This window comes from Tamandua tetradactyla, chromosome 15 (assembly GCF_023851605.1).
Source record: "Tamandua tetradactyla isolate mTamTet1 chromosome 15, mTamTet1.pri, whole genome shotgun sequence".
NCBI classification, from domain to species: Eukaryota; Metazoa; Chordata; class Mammalia; order Pilosa; family Myrmecophagidae; genus Tamandua; species Tamandua tetradactyla.
The window spans coordinates 70,924,818-70,948,012 of record NC_135341.1 but is presented as its reverse complement, the minus strand read 5'-3'; the positions used below and the strand labels follow the sequence as shown (position 1 = coordinate 70,948,012).

The following is a 23,195-nucleotide window of genomic DNA, read 5'->3' as shown; positions in this document are numbered from 1 at the left end:
CATTTAGTCCAGAGTGTTAATTATTATTTCTGGATTTGAGAGACTGTTCTATATATGTAAAACCTAGTATTTAGAGATAAGAATGAAGCTGATCAGGTCGGGATTAAGGTAATTTAGAACACAGGGGTAAGGAAGACACAGTCTAAATTTTAGAACCTCACCTACTCTTTGATCAAAGGAAGAAAGGTTTATTGTGTCTGAAACCTATCAATCGGTCTGGATAGCTCATTTGAACAACAGAAACACAGTTTCAGTTGATCTTTCTTATGATCATTCTTATGAGGTCCTTTGATCCTGTATAGATTAATGTAATGCCTGGATACATCCTAGAATATATTAAGCAGATAATCAAAAAGTATTGCCAAAGTCCCTTGAGGGATGGGAGAAAAAACATGGAACCATTAAACTTTATAATCGGGGAAACCCCTGATACTGTGTCAAACATTAGAGACATCCAAATCAACAGGCCAACCCCTTGATATTGAGCTTGCTCTTGTAAAGCTTATGTATATAGCAGAGAAGCTTAGCCTACCTACAGCTATGCCTAAGAGTTAATTCTGGAGGACCTCTCTTGGTACTCAGATGTGGCTCTGTAAGCCCAACTCTGCAAGTGAAATTACTGCTTTCCCCCCACTAAGTGGGGCATAACATCCAGGGGTGAAAGTCTCTCTGGAGGCATGGGAGATGACTCCCAGAGATGTGTATGGCCCTGGCACCATGGGATCAACAATGCCATCCTGACCAAAAGAGGGAAAAGAAGTTTAAGCAATAAGTTATCAATAGCTTAGAGACTTTAAAATAGAGTCAAGAGGCTACTCAGGAGGTCACTCTTATGCAAGCTTCACTTAGACATTGCTACCTATCATATCTACCCAAATCCCAACCAAAATCATTCCAGCCAATCCTAGAATTGTTAGGGCAATATGTAAGATTCTACAAAGGTTCCATGTACTAGAGTAACTTTTCAGTAATCTAGAACTTCCACATGGGTCCCTCAACTCGATAAGTCCTGAAACCTAGAGGTTTCAGCCTCTGCAGAACATCAGCTAGTTCCATCTCCCTACCCCATATTATTGACAGCCCCTTCCAACCTGAAGAACTTAGAATGAGCACAGCCCAAATACCCCTAAAGAGTGGGAGAAAGATCAAAGGTGATGGTGGACTTATACAGAGAAGGTAGGGTTTAACAAACGAATATGACTGCTGAATCATTAAACTGATATTTGTTTTCATCTCCAGTATCTTAGAGCAGATAGAAGTAAAAACCTAAAATTGTGGAATTGTAACCCATACCAAAGTCTAAATAAAATCTGTTCTACAACTAATTGTTGCAGTGTGCTTTGAAATTTATTGCTTTTTTCATATATGTTATTTTTCACCCACACATATACACATACAAAAGTTGATTGTGAGGATAAGACAGTATTTATTCCCTTTAGCCTCCAATATTCTGGAGCTGTTAGAAGGAAAAATCTGAGATGATGGTATGGTAGCCCCTGACAAACCCAGGGAGCTGTCCTGTAACTACTTGTTGAAGAGTGCTTTCAAGACTATTGCTTTTTTCTTTGCTTTGTATATTTTTATTACACAATAAAAAAATTAAAAAGAATAAACATTCCAGTATAAGCTAAACATTGCACTTCTAAATTTAGAAGTTATAGCTCTTTTAGCTACAGCATCTTAAGATCATTTTGGAGATCAATCTCATAAACTCTTAATCCCATTATACTTGCAAGTTTTACAACCAAATCTCTGTGTAACACGTCTGGAATTACAGCTGCTGTGTATCAAAAAGTACCACGTAATTTAAACCAAAAAAAAAAAAAAAAAAAAGAGCTGCTTGTCATAAATCAAAAGAAAACCATGCCATTTGCATTGGTTAATAATACTGGGTGGTTAATTCTTAATCGTAGATGTTTGGTCATTTCAATGTAGTTGTGGAATCGGAAATAGAGGAATTCACAATTAGAAGTGGAGACTTCAACACTCCTTTCTTTGTAACTGATAGAGAAAGTAGGCAGAAAAGCAGTAGAAACTGCAGCGGATCTGAAAAACTATCAACCAAACTTGACCTGACATTCATAAAACATTCCATTCAACAACAGCAGAACAAACACTCCTCTGAAGTGCACACTAAATACCAAGTCAAACCATATTTGGGGCTAAAATCCAGAACTTAACAAATTAAAACAAGTTGAAATCATGTAGAATATGTTCTCAAACTCTAATGGAATTAAAATAGAAATAAATAACAAAGAGTTTTCTGGATAATTCCCAAATATTTGGGAATTAAGCAACACACTTTTAAATAAGTCACAGCATTAAAAAAAAAAGTCTTAAGGGAAATTTTAAAATATCCTGAATTCAAGAAAAATGGTAAGACCTGAAATCAATGAAATTTAAAATAGGAACAAAACACAGAGAAAATGAATCAAACTGTCTTAGTTTCCTAGGGCTGCTGTAATAGAATACCACAAACTGGGTAGCTGAAAGCAATGGAAATTGTCTTACAGTTCTGAATGCTAAATGTTTCAAATCAAGGTGTCCTCAGAGCCATGCTACCTCTGAAACCTTTGCAGAGAATCATTCCTTGCCTCATCTTTTGGGGGTATATATAGTGGATTATTTGCAAGTAGTTACAAAGTAAGCAGTTTCCATCCTATTGTGAAATCATTAAAATCTCTATGATTTAGACTGATCAGTTCCACTTAAAAGAGGGTACATATATAGACATGAATCCAAATAGGCACACTAAAATGCATATTCTTCTTGGAACAAGTGCTGCTGTACCAGAAGAGGCACTCTTCTGCTAGTCACTCAGTATAAAGGTATGGGGTAATTACTAAATCAGTCTTAACCAATCAGCCATTAAACACATAATTCTTAATTTATCTGTTTAAACTACTTAATTATAAATAATTATTCCTTAGGTCTCTGCATTTGTTTTTCTGTGTTCTTTGGTTGGTTATGCCTAAAATATATGTATCTCAAAGAAGTTTGGGCACATATACCTATGTAATTTGTTGTGGGATTTTAACGAGATCATATAAATCCTAATGAGATAATAAGGTTTGTGTATATCTATGTGCATATATATGCATACATGTATATATGCATAGTGCCTTCACACAATAATTATTATTTTTAAATTGTTATATTAGCAATTATAACCTAAAGGTGTGAGAGGATATGTAATAGTTGAGAATGTTTTATGGAATAGCTGGAAGAAAATAATGCATCCTCCCTCTAAATTTTTTTTAATTAATTTAACAAACCAAATAAAACATTAACATATAATCAGTAATTCGCAATATCATAACTTAGTTGCATATTTATCATTTCTTAGAACATTTGCATCAATTCAGAAAAAGAAATAAAACGAAAACAGAAAAGAAAAAAAAGATTATACATACCATACCCCTTACCCCTCGTTTTCATTGATCACTAGCATTTCAAACTAAATTTATTTTAGCATTTGTTCCCCATATTATTTATTTTTATTCCATATGTTTTACTCGTTTGTTGATAAGGTAGATAAAAGAAGCATCAGACACAAGGTTTTCACAATCACATAGTCACATTGTGAAAACTATATCATCATTCAATCATCCTCAAGAAACATGGCTACTGGAACACAGCTCTACATTTTCAGGCAGTTCCCTCTAGCCTCTCCATTGAATCTTGAATAACAAGGTAGTATCTACTTAATGCATAAGAATAACCTCCAGGATAACCTCTTGACTCTGTTTGGAATCTCTCAGCCATTGACACTTCGTCTCATTTCACTCTTCCCCCTTTTGGTTAGAAGGTTTTCTCAATCCCTTGATGCTGAGTCTCAGCTCATTCTAGGATTTCTGTCCCACGTTGCCAGGAAGGTCCATACCCCTGGGAGTCATGTCCCACGTAGACAGGGGGAGGATGGTAAGATTGCTTGCTGTGTTGGCTGGAGAGAGAGGCCACATCTGAGCAACAAAAGAGGCTCTCTTGGGGGTGACTCCTACGCCTAAGATTTTAAGCAGACTTGACCTATCCTTTGTGGGGTTAAGTTTCATATGAACAAACCCCAAGACTGGGGGCTCAGCCTGTAGCTTTGGTTGTCCACACTGCTTGTGAGAATATCAATAATTCAACTTGGGGAAGTTGAATTTCTCCCTGTTCTCACCATTCCCTGAAAGGGGCTTTGCAAATACTTTTCTACTCACTGACTGAAGCACTCTGGGATTCATCAGGGCATCACTCTGGACAAACCAACAAAATCTCATGTCCTACCTGAGATTCCAAGTACTGTGGTTCAATCAAACTATCTACATAAGTTATATTACTCCCTCTAAATTTTGTAAGAGAATGCCAAATTTAGATATTTGTACAATGTTTCTTGCATCCCATATATACCTTTGAAGAGTGTAAGAGAAAACCTCTACGTTCCTCAACCAGATGTGTGCTTTATCAAGACTCTTTCCCTGGTCACCATTGTTATGGACCCTTCACAGACATATCTAGTACGGCCCCTAGTAACTGGAAGACAAATAATTGCATATAATTTTTCAGGTGTGGAGGATATCAGTCATAGTATATTCGGTGGAAATTTATGTTGTCCTCTCTGTAGATTTCTTCCATTTCAGAGTAATGTTCATCAGTCACTGACTTAATTTTTCTTTACCATTTTGCTTGAGTCTAGATTTTTTTCTCCAAAGGATACAGATTAACTGCATGAAATCTAAAATTCAACTTGTAGAAACAAAACCTAACAACCCCTATGAAAAATACTGCTAAGAAAATAATTTATAACCGAATTAGCTCCTTATATCAAGCCAACATCTAGTAACAAATTTAAAGTAGGTACTTCAGCAAATATCCTACCTGATTATGAAAATCTGGAGCATGTTTGTTCATTCACTTAATTAGCAAATATTTACTGAACACCTAATAGGAGTTGGGAATATAACAGTGAAGGAATGTTATCCTTTCTTATAAGGAGCTATAAGTCAAGTTGTGAGATACAGACAAATGAGTCAAGTAATTTAAAACAAATTTCTGAATAATCTGTCATTATTCTTTATATTGTCTATCACTTAAATAATAAGTGGAAAAATCTCACAGATGAAAGCAGTACAATTAGTGTGTTTTGAGAACACCAGTGCCACAGACGATGTATGAGAAAAAACATCACACGAGGAAAGGTTTCTGTGGCTATTAAATATGGGGAATTTGGGTGAAATTAATTAAACAAGGTTCCATACTGCAAGACTTCTCATAGCTTTGAGTATGTTATTGTGCTTTGAGAATAGTCAACAGGAGGCTTTAGGGTTTCCCAAACTTACATGACCACACAACTTCTTCTGCATGTCCAAATGTCAAGGTCTCGTTTTGGCCCTGTCACTTCTTCCAAATGATTCACTCTTAAAGGACCCCAGTTAAGTGACTCCACCTTGAATGAGTGGAGACACATCTCCATGTGAACCACCTAATCAAAAGTCCCACCCACAACTAGTTGGGTCACATCGCCATGGAAGCAACTTAATTAAAGAGATCCCACCCAATAATACTGAATGGGGATTAAAGAACATGGATTTTCTGGGGTACACAAAAGTTTCAAACAGGCACAAGTACCTAACTCAATGCACTGTGAGGCTAAAATAAGATAATCTATGCAAAGCCTTTAGCAGAATACCTATCTCTTAGTAAGCTATCAGTAAAGACTGTTAGTCAGCATATTATTCCACCAATAATTCTTAATTATCTACGTAATTCTTGATGTAGAAGGAAAAAACCAATTTTTTTCAAATGGAGTAATGGTAGTTAACACTGAATGGTACCTGAAAACAAATTAATTATTTCTTCCCCTCTAGTCACTCATATTCTATGTTTTATGCCTAATGAATAATATACACCTCATTGAAAAGGAAAGAATATTTCAAGCATTAAATGTGTCTAAAGAAGGAAGCTATTTACTAAAATTGTTAAGAAATATCATTTTTAAGGTGGATAATTATACTGGCTTTGATGACTGAAAGTTAATTCTTTTTTTACCATATATATATTTTTTTACATGGGCAGGCACCAGGAAATGAACCCAGGTATCCAGCATGGCAGGTGATAACTCTGCCATTGAGCCACTGTGGCCCTACCATATGTTTATACTTCAAACATAGTTAAAAAAAAACTTAGCAGTCATACATAATTCTATGGTGATATGTGTATGTTAGAATCAATAGACTGTGATACATATATTTTAAAATTATAGCACAAACATTTAGCAGATTATTTATCAATAACCAAGAATGTCCCCAAATAAAATACTATAAACTGCCACAGCAAAACAACTACTAATTCAGAAAATAGGTAATAAGGGGCATGAAAGAGGTATAAGCATGTGGGAGATAAAGAGTTTTATCCCATAAATATTGTTAAGCGCTTGTAATTTAAGACTTTCCAAACCCAAATGTGTTATGAGGGTCTTTCCTCAAAAGGGACACTAATTGCACATTCCACAGATGCTTACTATGTATTGTACTTATATCAAAGTATAAAATATGGACTAAAATACAGAGATTCGAAATATTTTTAAATGTCAACACAGCACAGTTACTATGGTCTAGCTAAAATTGCTAATTTTAAACTTCAATTTTTGGTCTTGTTACAAAAGAATATTATTGTAGTACCAAGTGAAATTATATTACATCTTTATACTTGAATCTACTATGCTTAAGAAATCCTTCGGACTCAAAAGAAGGTATGTGCTCAATGGACAGAATCATAACAAGAATTTTTAAAATGCTTTTGCACAAACACAACCCCCCCAAGTGAGAAAATGACAGGGCATTTTTATTTTCATACTAAAACTGAACATAATGCAAAAACAAATCTTAGAAATTTCCTTGAAAAGCCGGAAATAATGTATTCCAGTATTTTCTTTAGAAATTTGTCAGTGTGCATTAGTAGGCCCTTAAAGAACATAATAAAAAATACAATACTCATCAATAATTTGCAAGCAAAAGATAACTTAAAATATAAATTATTTGGAAGATCTGCCCCAAACAAGAAGGTGGAAGAAGCTTGTCCCCACAGAAGCTCTGAACCATTAAGAATTGGTAGAAACATCTTTCTCAAATCTCCAGAAATATATTAAAGAACTTCAATAATGAGGACTAAAAAACAGGATCCATCTATATGTTGTCTACAGAAGACTCATTACAGACTCAAAGACAAAAACAGACTGGAAGGGAAAGGATGGAAAAGATATGTCACACAAACAGCCAGGGGGTGAAGGAAGAAATTGTAAGAGGAATTAGTAAATATCTTGAAGCAAATGAAAACGAAATCACAACATATGAAAACTTAAGGGATGCAGCAAAGGTGGTTCTGAGAGGGAAATTTACTGCCCTAAATTCCTGTTACAAAAGACAGAGCAAAAGTCAAGGAATTAACTGCTCACCTGAAGAACTAGAGAAAGAACATCAAACTAACCCCAAAGGAACCAAAAGGAAAGAAAGAAAGACTAGAGCAGAAATAAAGGAAACTGGGAATATGAAAACAATAGAGAAAATCAACAAACCAGAAGTCGGTTCTTTTGAGAAAATCAATAAAATTGATGGAACCTTCACTAGGCTGACAAAAATAAATAAATACATCAATAAAAAATAAATAAATAAAATAAAGAGAGAGAGAGAGAAGATGCAAATGAATAAAATCAGAAATGGAAAAGGGGGCATAACCACTGACCACACAGAAACAAAGGAGGTAATGAAAGGATAGTATGAGCATCTATATGTTCACAGTAGACAACACAGATGAAATGGAAAACTTCCTAGAAAGGCATGAACAACCAACATTGATGCAAGAAGAAACAGAAGACCTCAACAAACCAATTACAAGTAAACAGAATGAATCAGCCATCAAGAAGCTCCCCCCAAATAAAAGTCCAACACTATATGGTTTCACACATGAATTCTACAAGCATTCAAGAAAGAATTAGTACCAGTCCTGCTCAGACTCTTCAAAAAAAATTGAAGAGGGAAAGCTACCTAATTCATTCTATGAAGCTAACATCACCTTAATACCAAAGCCAGATAAAGATACCACAAGAAAAGAAAGTTCCAGACCAATCTCTCTAATGAATACAGATGCAAAAATCCTCAACAAAAGACTTAAAAAGCAAATCCAGTAGCACATTAAACAAATTATACCCCATGACCAAGTGGGATTTAGTCCAGGTATGCAAGGCTGGTTTAACACAAGAAAATCAATTAATGCAATACAGCATATCAATAAGTCAAAGCAGCAACACATGATCATTTCAACTGATGTAGAAAAGGAATTGACAAAATTCAACATCCTTTATTGATGACAACACTTCATCAAGAACAGATGAAGGAATAGAAGGGAACTTCCTCAACATGATAAAGAAAATATATGGGAAACTTCAGCTAACATCATCCTCAATGGGGAAAGACTGAACGCTTTCACTCTAAGATCAGGAATAAGACAAGGATGCCCACTGTCACCACTGTTATTCAACATTGTGCTGGAAGTTCTAGCCAGAGCTATTAGACAAGAAATAAAATATATAAGGCATTAAAATTGGAAAGGAAGTAAAACTCTCACTGCTTGCAGGTGACATGATACTGTATGTTGAAAATCTCATAAAATCCATAGCAAAGCCACTAAGTACAGCAAAGTGACAGGGTACAAGATCAACACCCAAAAATCAGTACTGTTTCTATATACTAATAATGAGCAATCTGAAGAAAAAATTAAGAAAATAACTCCTTTCACAATAGCAACCAAAAGAATAAAATATTTAGGAATAAATTTAACTGTGGACACAGAAGATACAGAAAACTACAAAAAATAGCCAAAAGAAATCATGGAAGACCTAAATAAATGGAGGGGCATACTGTATTCATGGATTGGAAGACTAAATATAATTAAGATATCAATTCTACCCAAATTGATTTATAAGTTCAGTGTAATACCAATTAAAATTCCAACAGCTTACTTTGCAGAAACAGAAAAACCAATAACAAAATTTATTTGGAAGGACAGGGTACCCTCCCTGAATAGCGAAAAATATCTTGAGAAAGAAAAATATAGTGAAAGGTCTCACACTACCCAACTTTAATGCATATTACAAAGCTACAGTAGTCAAAGTAGCATGGCACTGGCAAAAAGACAGTTATACTGACCAATGGAGTCAAACAGAATATTCAGAAATAGACCCTCTCATCTATGGACAATTGATCTTTGATAAGGTGGTCAAGCCAACCCACATGGGACAGAGCAGCCTCTTCAATAAATGGCATTTGGAGAATGGGATATCCACACACAAAAGAAAGAAAGATCCCTATCTCACATCTTATAAAAAAATTAACTCATAAAATGGGTTAATTACCTAAACATTAGAGTAAGATCATAAAACTTTTAGAAGAAAATGTAGGGAAATATCTTGTAAATCTTGTGATACAAGGTGGTTTCCTAGACCTTACACCCAAAGCATGAGCATTGAACGAAGAAATAGATAAATGGGAGTTCCTCAATATTAAACACTTCTGTGCATCAAAGAACTTTGTCAGGAAAGTAAAAATAAAATTAACCTGAAACAAAAGGACAAATATTGTATGGTCTCACTAATATGAACTAGCATTAATGACTAAACTTTGAGAGTTAAAATTAAGAACACTGGTTATGAGAAGATAGAAAGAGGGTAGGGACTAGGCATTAGGTGCTAAAGGAGTACAGAATGTGCATTAGGACTGACTGTAAAAATTCAGAAATGGATAGCAGAATACTATCTGATGGTAGCACAATAATATAAGTACACTGAATGAAGCTGAATGTGAGTATGGTTAAGGGAGAAGGTACATTATGACACCAGAAGGAAAGATAGAGGATAAAAACTGAGGCAGTATACCTTAGGAATGCCTAGAGTGGACAATGATAGCAATTTAATATACAAATATAAGACGGTTTTTGCATAAGGGAGAACAAATGAATGTCAACATGGCAAGGTGTTGAAAATGGGGTACTATATAAGAAAAAATACAATCCATGCAAGCTAGGGTCTACAGTCAAGAATAGCATTATAATATGATTCCACTGACTGTAAGAAAGGCATTATGCCAAAACTAAACAGGTAGGTGATTTGGGCAAGGGGTATAGGATTCTTTGCAGAAGAAAAGGAAATATCTTCACATAGGTTGTGGTAGCAAAGGCACGGCTATATGATTATACCAGGAATCAATGATTTTTTACTTAGGTTGGAGTGTATAATGTGTTAATAAAACTGTTTAAAAAAAAAAAAGGTTGGATCTCATGTTACTCTGGCTCCTTATGTTATCTCCTACCCCTTAGCAGTTTAGCACAGAGCAGGACTATATTCCCCATGTAGATCCCTGGTCTGAATTCTGGAGGGTGCAGAGTAACCCTCATGCACATACTGGGAACATGTATGTCTGGCCTATTGTGTCTGATGGTGGGTGGCCTGAGGGACTACTAGAACTTGACCTGCAAGTAGAAGGCAGTTCACATAGTTCTATAGAAAGTTGTGGGGGAGCACTCAAGTCGCGTGGAACACAGGCTGCTGGCTGTAGAACATACACTGCAGTGCTCAGGACTATAAAGAAACAGTTTCCTAAGGAAAAAGGGAGACATCCATATCCCCGTTAACAGAAGAACTGCTACAAAAACTGCACATGCTGAAGATAAGGCCCATTAATGGAAGAACTAGGGAAGCCCCTATACTATGGCCTGGAGCTACTCTCTTTGTATGGATGAGCTATGAAAGAGAGAAGTCCCAGAGGTCAATCTACAAAGACTGGGAAAGATGTTTTCTTTTTTCCTTTTTTTTTTTGTTAGCTCCTGGCATTAAAGGAAAGCTATGTCATAACACTAGATGTATTAGGAAACATGGCCTAGAGACTAAACTCCAGTGCCAAAAAGTTTAGAAAATCAAAATGTCCAGGTTTCAACAAACGATTACAAAACATACAAAGAAAGAGGAAGTGATGGAAGATTAAAGTGTCAGAAATCAAAAGGAGTATTTGATCTGGGACATTCCAGACCAAGACTTTAAAAAAATTGGTCCTAAATATGCTTAAAAATATAGGAAAATACAGACAAAGAACTAAGGGAAATCAAGAAAACAATAGATGAGCACAAAGACATCAATAGAAAGATGGACCCTATGCAAAAGAACCAAACAGAGCTGATGAACACAGAAACAGAAGTCCAAAATTCCCTAGAGGGGGTTGTCTCAGTTTCCTAGTAGCTAAAAAAAAAAATACTACACAAAGGTTGGCTTAAGAGGAATTTATTGGCACATGGTTTGGCTTTGGGGTTCTTTGGCTTTTTTACTACATGGCAATGCATATATGGTGGTGCCTTCTCTGTGTTGCAAATTCTGTTGACTTTAAGCTTTTGGTTGTTCCCTGTAGCTTCATTCTGTGGCCCTCTCTGTAAGATCGCCAGTAATAGGATTAAGACCCACACTGATTCAGTTGGGGCACATCTTAATTGAAGCAACTTCATCAAAAGATCCTATTTACTACGGGGTTCCCACCCACAGGAATGGATTAAGTTTAAGAACATATATTTCTGGGGTATATAACTCCAACTCACCACAGGGTTCAACAGCAGATTGGAGGTGGTAGAAGAAAGAATCTGTGAATTTGATGATCAGACAATTTAAATCATCCAGTCTAAAGAGCAGAAAAGAAATGAATGGAGCCTGAGGAACCCTTGAGAAATGATTAAGCATACCAATATATGAATGCGGGAGTCACAGAATGAGAACAGAAAAAGGTGCGTAGCAATAATTCAAAGGAATAATGGCTGAACACATCCCAAATTTAGTGAAAGACCTGAATATACACATCCAAGAAGTGTGCTGAGCTCCAAACAGGATAAACCCAAAGAGACCCACACTGCTACATATTATAATCAAATTGTCAAAATGCCAAAGAGAAAAGAAAAGAGAGAATTCTGAAAGCCACAGAACAGAAGCAACATGCCACATGCAAGGGAGCCTCAATAAGATTAAGTGCTGTTTTAGTTTTCTGGCTGCTAAGTGAAATACCATATAATGGGATGGCTTAACAAGAGAAGGGTATTGGCTCACAGTTTTGAGTGTAGAAGTACAAAATGAAGTCATAAATAAGGCGATGTTTTCTCCCTGAAGACTGCATCATCTTTGGTCCTGGATTTTACTGTCACATGGTAATGTTTTCTACTTTTCCTTTGGGTTCTGTTAACTTCTAGCATCTGGCTCCTCTCTGTGGCCTCATTCTCTCTGCATGAATTCTACTCTGCTTATAAAGGACCCCAATAATCTGGATTAAAGTCCAACCTGATCCAGTTGTGCTACACCCTTACATGAAGTCATAAGTTGAAGGGATCTTATTTACATTTGGTTCACAACCACCAGATTGTGGGTCAAGACCAACATGTTCAAACTAGGGTACACAATTCAATATACCACAGTGCCAATTTCTCACTGGAAACCATGAAGACAAGAAGTTGGTGGGAAGACATTTAAAGTGTTAAAAGCAAAAAATCGTCAACCAAGGATTCTATATCTGGCAAAATTTCTTTCAAAAATGAGGGAAGCATTAAGACATTCTCAGATAAACAAATGCTGAGGAATTATGTCACTACTAGGCTGGCCCTAGAAGAAATGGTAAAGGGAGCTGTGCAGGTGGAAAAGAAAGGACACCAGAGAATTAACTGAAGCCAAATAAAGAAATAAAGATCTCTAGTAAGGGTAACAACATGGGTAAATATAAACACCAATAGTATTGTATTTTTGTTTTTTTTAAATTCCACTTTTTATTTTGTTCAGTACCTTAAAGCCAAATGCATAAAATGTAATAATAAATTAGTAGTTTGGGACTCAATGTATAAACATGTAATCTGTGACAAGAACTATATAAAGGTGGGGAGGAGGAATATATGAACATTGTTAGCATGCCATGGAAGTTAAGTTGGCATCAAAGAAAATGAGATTATATACATTTAGGATGCTAACTTCAAGTCTCACGGTAATCACAAAGAAAATATCAGAGAATATGCAAAATTAGAGACAGAAACTGGAGTACAGGTTACAGGAATGGGGGCAAAGACAATGGGGAGTCAATGCAAAATGTATGCAGGGTTTCTGTTGGGAATAAAGGAAAAGTTCTACTAATGTTTGGTGGTGAGGGTACTGCAACACTCTCAATGTGATTAATCCCATTGAATGGTGTGCTTACGAGGGGTTAGGATTGGGAGATTAATGTTGCATATATGTGTCCACAATTAAAGAAAAAAGAAAGAAAAAAACTAAAAGATACTTATAACTAAATGCAATACATACACTGGATGGGATATAAGAATAGAGGAGAAAAGGCTCAAAAGGATATAACTGACACACAAGAGAAAACAGGAATACAGAATTTATATCAATATCAAAATTTCTTGAACTTGATAACTACACTTAAGGTAATTATATAAGTTAAAATCCTTATCTGTAGGAAATGTTTATCTAAGTATCATGTATTCAAGGGGTCTGATGTGTGCAACCAGCTCATATGTGTTCAGTAGACAGATTAAACAGACAGTTATGACAAAAGTGGCAAAATTTAAGACTGGTGTATTTGAGGGGACAGTATATGTGTTGGGAGTTCTCTGTATGGGGTTTGTACTATTTTTGCAATTGTCGTGTTAAGTGTGAAATCATTTTAAAGTAAAAAGTCAAAACAAAGATGTAAATGATTGAAATTAAAGCAAGAGAACTTTCATTCTAAGTGCAACAGCACCAATGAAAAGTACAGGTAAACTAGTCTTAGGATATATTATTTTATAATATTACAAAGTATTAAATATTTAATTTCAAATTAACTTTGTTAACCTAAAGTAGTAAGTTGATAACATTTCCTAACAGGAAAACAAGATAAAATTATCTAGGAGACAATGCATCTAAAAATATACCATGATAGATAACATTGAGAAGCAAGCTATTATATAACAGTGTTTCATGGGTACTTACTCACATAATTCAAGTAAATATCATTGACTTAGTCAAAATTAAGATAAGTTAATTTGGAATAATTTTAGCCAATGTTAACACAATTAATATTTTTACCTTAGCCATTAATTTGATTTTATTAAATAAGTTTATTAGTAAATGCAATGAATATGCTTACAAATGGCCTATCTGCCATCTCAGAAGACATCCACTAGTATTCTGTTACAAAAACTTGAACAAAAACTATTTTAAAAATGGAATAATTACTAAATATTTTTCTTAATGATAATTATAACCATATTAGAAAGTAGATTTAAAAATTTTTAATGTACACACAGCTGCTGAACACTGATTAAAATTAGAAACCTGGACTCAATATGGGGCATAATTTAGTCTTGCTGATATAATTCTCTCTCTCTCTGCCAGGTAAACACCCATCCATGATATACTCTTCATTATATATACATTGTTAGTATTGATAGAATTTTGCCACTGGCTCACTCATTACTGACATTTTCACTAGGTTGTTTGTTTAATTCTGTTGGAACACTTTAGCTTACAAGAAAATAACTGTTTTGCTTGGAAAATCAAAATTCTGTAAAACAGTTGGTATTTAAAAGCACACTTTAGATGGCACAATTACGGACTGAGTGCTATTCCGAGGAAAAGCAGTTTTTATCAGCTAACAATTGATTATTGTACATTTGTTCACTTGATGATAATTTACTCAAACTACAAGTTAATTATTTGAGAGTATTAATGTTGATTGTAAAATTACATTAACAACTTTCTTGAAACAGTATTAGACAATAGCATTAGTAATTATTTAATTTATAATACTTGAATGATACAGAACAGAGCAAAGTACTTTAATACAATTCCATGAGATAAAAATCTACATTATTTACTAGGTTCAAAGACAAAACTATTGTGACAAGGTGCGAGGAAAACATCTAAAAGTTAACTCTCAACTTCTAAATTTATCTCTTTAGAAGCAATGGTCTAAAAGGAAAGCTATTATATGTTTGCAGTTAAGCAGAAGTCCATATACTTTATTGAACAAAACATAGAAAAGTCAAACTTAAACTGCAAGGGCTCATGAATTACACAGTATATCATATTCACAAAATCATGATATTCTAGTTAAGTAATTAGAATGACAGATGATAATACTAAAAGCACTTCCAAACATATATTGAATGCTTACTGAGCACTACTTCTGGATGTTATGATTTGTTCTTCATGTACTTAATGAGATAGGTACCATTATTTTAAATCCCCATTTCAGAGATGAAGAAACCAAAGATCAAAGTGGTTAAATAGGTCTGTTTTATTGGAAAACCTGTGCTTCTAACTAATATTTTATATTTTACTTGTATTATTCTTTGGCTCAAAAGTTTCCAAGAGACATCGACAGGAAAGAAACAGATGGGTGGTACAACACAAGTTAACATACAGGGACATAGGAAAATGCAAGCACTCTGGCCTTTCATGTGGCCCACAAATAATAATAATAAACCAAAATTATAAATGAAATGAGTATGGAAAATCCTCGGACCAGAAAATGTAACGAAAGCCAAATTGAAAGAATGAAAAAAAAAAAGGGACAAATGAGGCAGCTATAGCCATCACTAGCTCTGGTATATTCATTATTGCTAACAAATAAAGTTGGAAGGATTAATTATGTCATGGTTCATGGAATTTTATCGGGAAGGCACTGGACAGATGTTAAAGGAGCTCTATGACTTATGATGATGAAGAGAAAACGGATGGAAACTGTTTGAAAAGGAAACTGGAATATACTGGTTTTAAATTATTGTACCCAGGCCAATGCCATCATCATTACTATGTAAAACACCGGCTCCGGCTAAGAGGCAAAAAATTATAACGCATTTCAAAGAAATGATGAACATGGCCACCATCAATTTATTTCTCCTGATAAACTAAGAACATTTTCTAGACCTTAGTAAACAATTTCTGAGGACATAAAATGAGCTTTCTGTATATAAGAATATATAAATTCTTTTAGTGCCTCATGGAGAGGAATGAAGAATTTAACTCCTAACCTTGCAATCAGCTATTTTAAAACTACAATCACAAATGTATAGTAGCAATTCACTAATAATCTATAGTGCTGCATAATACCCATGTCAGACACTACATTGTCTTTTCCAGTGGGAATGATGGAGATTCTTAATGATGGAAGTCAAGCTCAAGTCAGAGAAATGAAAGCAAGCAGCAGGAAAGTCCTTTAATCAGAGTTTGGTGCTTCCAGAGAAGAAAAACAGAAGAGAATAATTAGTAATGAAAGCTTCTATGTTATATGAGAACGTAAATAAACTACTCATTTTTCCTCTGGGCTAAATAAACAACTTCTGCTCTGTCCTACACGTTTGACCTGTTTTGAGAGTCTCTGAAATTACAATAATGAATTCATATTTATTGAGCATCTACTATATATATATCACCATAATATTTTAATTTTCTATCTTCTCCCCAATTGACATTCAGGCTTTATAGAAAATATTTACAAAGGAAATGCTCAGCACTAGATACAAATGTCCTATATTTCAATATAAAGAATCTTTTGTTGCCTGTGGCACCACATATCAGTTCATATTTACTAAAACCTCTATATTTCTAATTTGCCTACATATCTTGTAAGCAAACCACTGATATATAAATTGTCAATGCTTTTCCACCTTTCATTGGGTTCCCTTCACCCCCTCACCCCAACTACTGTGCACTGTAGGACCTGCTCTGGCCAGAGTCCCTAACCTCTATATTCTCCAGCTTAGAAGATATAGGAGTAACTGGCTACCTAATTATTTTGCTACAGAGTGTTGAAAAAGCTATGTGGCTCAAGAAGATTAATATATTGTTGTTTTAGTTTGCTATACCTGACGAAATATAATATAGCAGAAATGGGCTGGCTTTTAACAATGGAGATTTATTAGCTTACAAATTTACAGTTCTCAGGCCATAAAAATGTCCAAACTAAGGCATCAACCTCTCTGAAGACTGGTTACTGGAGAGTATGGGCTCCTCTGTCAAAGAGCAAGGCACATGGTGATGTCTGCTGGTCCTTCTCTCTTGGGTTCTGTTTCTTCCTCTCTGAGCTACTACATGTTTCTCTCTTTTAGCTTCTGTGTCCTTCTTTCTAAATATCTCTGGGGCTTTTTTTTTGCTCTTTTATCCTCTAAAGGATTCCAGTAAGAGGGTTAAGAATCATCTTGAACGAAATGGGTCACATCTCAATGCAAATAACCTAATCAAAAGGTCCTGCCCAAAATGGGTCTACATGCACAGGAATGGATTTAAAGAACACGAATATATTATTGTTTGGGGTACACAGAGCTTCAAACCAACACAATTATTCTCACTGGAGTAGAGGGAAGGGAATAGGCACATCTATCTTACTGACAGAAATCCACCTCTGAGGGCAGAGCAGAAGACCATACAATGAAATGGAAGAGAAACACTGACATCTCTTGGATTACTAGGCTTCAGCGGGGGCTTCATGGGTGTGTGAACTATGGAGCTGCAGAAGGCCCTGCACTTAGAAGGGTGCCACACTTGGTTTAATGATCTACTGTTATTGTCTTGAAATTCTTTATAGTTTTTAACAAAGGTCCTCCTTTTTAATTCTATAACAGGCCATACAAATTATGTAGCAAATCCGTGTGGGTTTGAATTATGATTTCACCATGTAGTGTGTGGAAACTTTTCTTTCTTCATCTCTACTCAGTAAACACAATTGATAGGAATATTAAAAGAGATACCATATGTAAAAGTAATGATCATAGAACCTGGTACATAGGATACCAGGGGTACAAAATGAAGTGGAGGTGAAACAATTATTGTTCTTATTTTTGGGACCTAGGACTCTACAGGAACCACCACAAATCATAATTAGGTATAGCTGAAATTTAAACTTAATACTTACAACCCATATATCTGTGGAGCAATTTCTAGTCTGTTCAAGTGCATGTAAAGCTCAGTATCATGCTTCTTCAGTAGATGATCCTGGATCTGGTTGACTTTAGTGACAATAGCAATTGTTGGTCCTAAGTCCTGTGGCCTAGCAAAGGGGATGGGGGTCATCAGTGTTTCTTTTCCCTAAAAACAAAAAGACATGCCAAATGGAACTGTTTTATTTCAATAAGAAATGAACAAAAATATGGACATCATTCTTGAATTTATCTGTCAATGGAGGTTTAAACAAGAACCAACAACTTCAATAATCTCAGGACAAATGCTTAAAGTTTGGAAACACTGGCTTCTCAACACTCCTCACATCTACTCCTCTTCTACAACCCTACTGTCTGCCTGATTTGAGGCCCTAATCATTTACTTCCTCATAATTGGTTCCCCTCCCACTTTGCTTTTAAATCCATCTTCCAAAAAATGCAAGGTGATTTATTTAAAATACAAAGTAGATAATGCCAATTTGTCCAACTTGAATCTTTTAATAGGTCTCCATCATTTTGACTCAGGAAAAAAAAATCCAAATTCCTCAGGTAAGTCTACAAGGCCTTCCATTATCTGACCAGCTACTATTCTCACCTCACTTCCAGAGGCCCTGCGTATGCCATTCCTTTACCTGAAAAGGCTCTCCCCAATACCTTTACCTTCACTGAGGAGCTCTCATGTACATTTCAAGATTTAGCTCAAGTGCCAGGTCTTCCAGGAAACCTCCCCTGGCTACTTATATTCTTCTTTGCTACCACAATATCCTTTACTACATTTTTGCCTCCCATAACCTGCAATATCTCTAAAAGGAATATTTTCTTTTCATTGTTGAACCAGATTTTGAGATGCAAAGATAAAGAAGGCAAAGATTCTATAAAGAAAAGGAAAACTAACCTACAACCTCCAGATGGGTCTCTGAACTAGGTAAGTCCTGAAATGCAGAGGGGCCAGCCTTTCCAGAATATCAACTAGTTCCATAACCCATCACATATTATTAGCCCCTTCCAATATGAAAAAGTTAGAATGGGCACAGCCCAAATATCCCTAAAGATCTGGAGAAAGATCAAAGGAGATAGTGGACTTATACACAGAAGGTAGGATTTAACAAATTAGTATCAGTGCTGAATCATTATACTGATATTTCTTTTAGTCTCCAGTATTGAATCGTAACCCATAACAAACTCTGAAATCTGCTTTAAAAATAATTGTTGTGAAGTACTCTGAAATTTATTGCTTTTTTGTATAAATGTTATTTTTCACAAAAAAAGAAAACAGAGAAGGAGTATAACAGAGAAAACAGGATTGAACAAATGAATATGACTGCTGAATCATTACATTGATATTTCTTTTGGTCTCCAGTGTCTTGGAGCAAGTAGAAGAAAAAAATGAAAAATTGTGGAACTGTAACCCATATCAAACTTGAAAATCTGTTCTGTAAGTACTTGAGTTTTTGTATATATGTTATATTTCACAATAAAAAATGTTAAAACAAGGAAAAGAAAAGACTAAATCACACTATCCTAAAGAAAGAAAAAGCAAACTGGAATTCTACACAAGGGCAGTGACTAATCAGGCTAGCAGAAGGCACAGAGGACAGGAAGGGTATGCGTTAGCATAAGGGAAAATATGCTAGAAAGGTTTCCACTTTTCTTTCCATGACAATTTCAAGTCTTAGAAAGAAATGCATTCTCTCATTTTCTTACTGATATTACTTGAAATAATTTATTTTGGAAGGCATGTTAACTGCAAGATATCATTCATATTCAAACAATAGTTTTACTCTGAAGCCAAGTTTCCTTACAAATGAGTAATCAATTACTTTAGGCATCTTGGTCATGTAGTTTTTCTGCAATGGAGAACCTTACATGGTTGAATACCAGTCTGTGTGGGGTAGAAGTACTGTGCTCAGGTAAGGTTTCTAACAAACATATGGAAAACAGATCATTATATCTAGTCATCTTTTAAGGGTTATGGATAAACAGACTTTTATGGAAATTTGATCACTAGCTGTGTTAATAATCCTAAGTGAACTTTGTGTTTAGAAAGTATTCAATTTAATGAAACCATCTGATCAATTTCTAGTTTAAATAGAATGAGCTGCCATTAAATCTACACAGCACATGTAAACTATTTTTCAAATACTTGATAGGAACCCATCTGTAGTCTACTAAAAACCACAGGCTTATATAAATTGTACTTGAAAAGATTTCCTCTGTGCTCAAAATATTTCGAGTAAAGTCTCTTAAATCTAAGAAACTCAAAAGTAATGTTCAGTATCAATTAAAAGCTAAACTAGCTTATTTAACAGTAAAATCACAAGAGAAGATAAAGTTAATGTCAAATATTCCTTTATCTCCAGAAAACTTGTATTTATCAAATATGGTAAAATGGTCAATAAAACTAAAACATCTTTAATCTCAAAGTGTGATCTACAGATCATTGCCAGTCCACAAACTGTTTGTTACAGAAATGACAGTGGATTTGTGCCAGAATATGAACCAATGCACTGCTTCCTTTATTAACAAATCTTACTATAAAAAGAATGTCTGCTGTAGCAAGAAGCATGAATAGTGATGTAGCTGACTTCTCAAAGTACTTAGAATGGGGAGATGTAAGTTAATTTCAAGAGCATTTTAAAGAAAAGTGATAGAATTATGAAATAGAATAAAAAAAAGATAATGAAAAGTGATTCACTACACACGCTTTTTAGGAATATATTAGTCACTGATATATGAAAGTAATTAAAATAAATGTTCAGAAGTCACATCTGTTACTTTGTGTTGTCTTAGCACTTTCATGAAGTTGACTTCGTAACGGCGACATAAACTAATAGGTAAAACTGAGAAATAGCAATCCTCATATTTCAATGATTCAGTTTCTGAGATAATGTTAATATAATACAAAATGAATACTGCAAGGAATGGTCACGATACTTCCATTTAAATGTGCTCAAATACTCTGCCCAAAATGTTGATAACCATGTGTCTATGACCATCAAATCATCTGCCAAGAACATAAAATTATTTCTCCAAAACACAGAATAGTTCTATGCTTATTGTCGGTTTCATCTCCAACAATCCTTATAGAATAGAAAAGACTGACATACTGCTGGAGGAAGACTTTATCACCTGGACTAGGGTGGGGTCAGAAACTTTTTCTCTAAAGAACCAGACAGTAAATATTTTAGGCATAGCTATATTCCAAAAATACTTTATTTATGGACACAGAAATTTGAAGTTCATATAACTTTCACATCATAAAATATTATCTTTTTAATTTTTCCCAAACTTTTAAAATGTAAAACCATTTTCAATTCATGAGCTGTTAAAAAAACACCAGCAAGCCAGATTTGGCCTGAAGGTAGTGGTTTGCCAATCTCTTGACATAGGCTAAAGGCATAAATATAAATAGCATGAGATAACCATTTCATTTTTGAAAAAGTAGAACGGAAGTATCACTGATATATGGTTTCTAGCCAGAATGCAATAACTTCTTCCAACACATAGGAAATGAAACACATTGGAAATAACATGCCAAATACTTTTAACAATATGCCTTGCCAGAAGAATCTGCAATTTTTCCAGTATCATGTAACCACAATGAAAAGTCCACAATGACACCAAATTAACATCAATATTTGTTAAAAATTAGTTAATCCAGCAATTCCACTCTTAGGTACATACAGAGAGAAACAGAAACAAATATTTACCCAAAAACCAATGCTCATAGTGGCCAATAAGTAGAAATAATCCAAATGTCCATTAACTTACAAATGGATAAAGAAATGTGGTACATATAATGGAATTGTAGCCATAAAAGGACGAAGTACTGATACATGATAAAACACAGATAAAACTGGAAGGCATTATTATGCTAAATGAAATGTCAGATACAAAAGACTACATATTACATGATTTCATTTATATGAAATTTCTAGGATAGGCATATCCATAAAGACTGAAACTTTCCGGGGCTGTAGGGAGGAGGGGAATGACTGCTAATGTATACTGAGTTTTCTTTTGGGATGATAAAAATGTTCTGAAATTAAATGATGGTGATAGTTAGACACTGCTACCTATCATAACCTGCCAACCCCCAACCAGGAGATTCCAGCCAAACCTAAAGAACACCTAGGACAATATATAAGATTCTGCAAGGGTTCCATGTACTAGAGTAACTTTCCAGAGGGGTCCCTGGACAAGATAAGTCCTGAAATATAGAGGGACTTACCTCTCCAGAACATCAGATAACATCCATCTCCCTACCCAGTATTAGTGACAGACCTTTCCAACAAGAAAAAATTAGAATGGTCGTAGCCCAAACACCCCTAAGGAAAGGGATGGAAAGATCAAAGGTAATGGTGGAGTTATACAGAGAAGATAGGATTTAACAAATGAATATGAATCCTGAATTATTAAATTGATATATCTTTTTTGTCTCCACTATCTTAGAGAGCAGCTAAAGATTTTAGGTAAAAACCTAAAATTGTGGAATCATATGAAATATGTTCTACTACTAATTGTGGTGCTGTGCTTTTGAAATTTATTGCTTTTTTGAAAAGAAAGAAAAAAATTGATTATGGTGATAAAAAAATATTTAAGCCTTGTGGAAAATCTGAGAGGATCATCTGGTGGCCCATGACAAACTCTGGGATTTGCCCTGTAACTACTTGTCGAAGAGCGCTTTGGAAATCATTGCTTTTTTGTTTCTTTGTTTTGTATATATGCTATACTGTACAATAAAAAAGTTTTAAAAAAATGGTGGCAATGGTTATTTTGACCTTGTGAAGATACTGAAAACCACTGAGATGTACACTTATTTTTTTGGGGGGTGGGGTGGGGTGCATGATCCAGGAATCAAACCCGGGTCTCCAGCATGGAAGGCAAGCATTCTAAAACTGAACCACCCATGAACCTTCTGAGTTGTACACTTTTAAAAGGTGTATTTTATGGTATATGAATTATATCACAATTAAAATATAGTTAAAAAAAGATGAGAAAAAGTAATAGTAAGGGGGATTGAATTCAACAGTGATGTAGTAATGAAAGTAAAACAACTTATTTCCAATGAATTGTATCTATGCACTTCAGTAACAATGGTCCATCAGCTCACTAGGATAACAATGGATTATACAGGTAGAAGCACTTATCTGCTAAAAATATAACAATTTTATAAGTAATACTTTCACTTCATGGATAATATGCAATGCACATTCAAGAAAATT

The 23,195-nt window shown here is 34.8% G+C and overlaps 1 protein-coding gene across 1 annotated transcript in view; it reads right to left on the bottom strand.

Annotated features, from left to right (window-relative positions):
• TBC1D5 (TBC1 domain family member 5) overlaps positions 1 to 23,195 on the bottom strand; it is a 741,161-nt gene that overhangs the window by 252,303 nt on the left and 465,663 nt on the right. Inside the window, exon 14 of the mRNA XM_077130039.1 lies at positions 17,946 to 18,118. Within this exon, the coding sequence (XP_076986154.1) occupies positions 17,946 to 18,118 (173 nt within the window). The remainder of the gene's footprint in view (positions 1 to 17,945; positions 18,119 to 23,195) is intronic.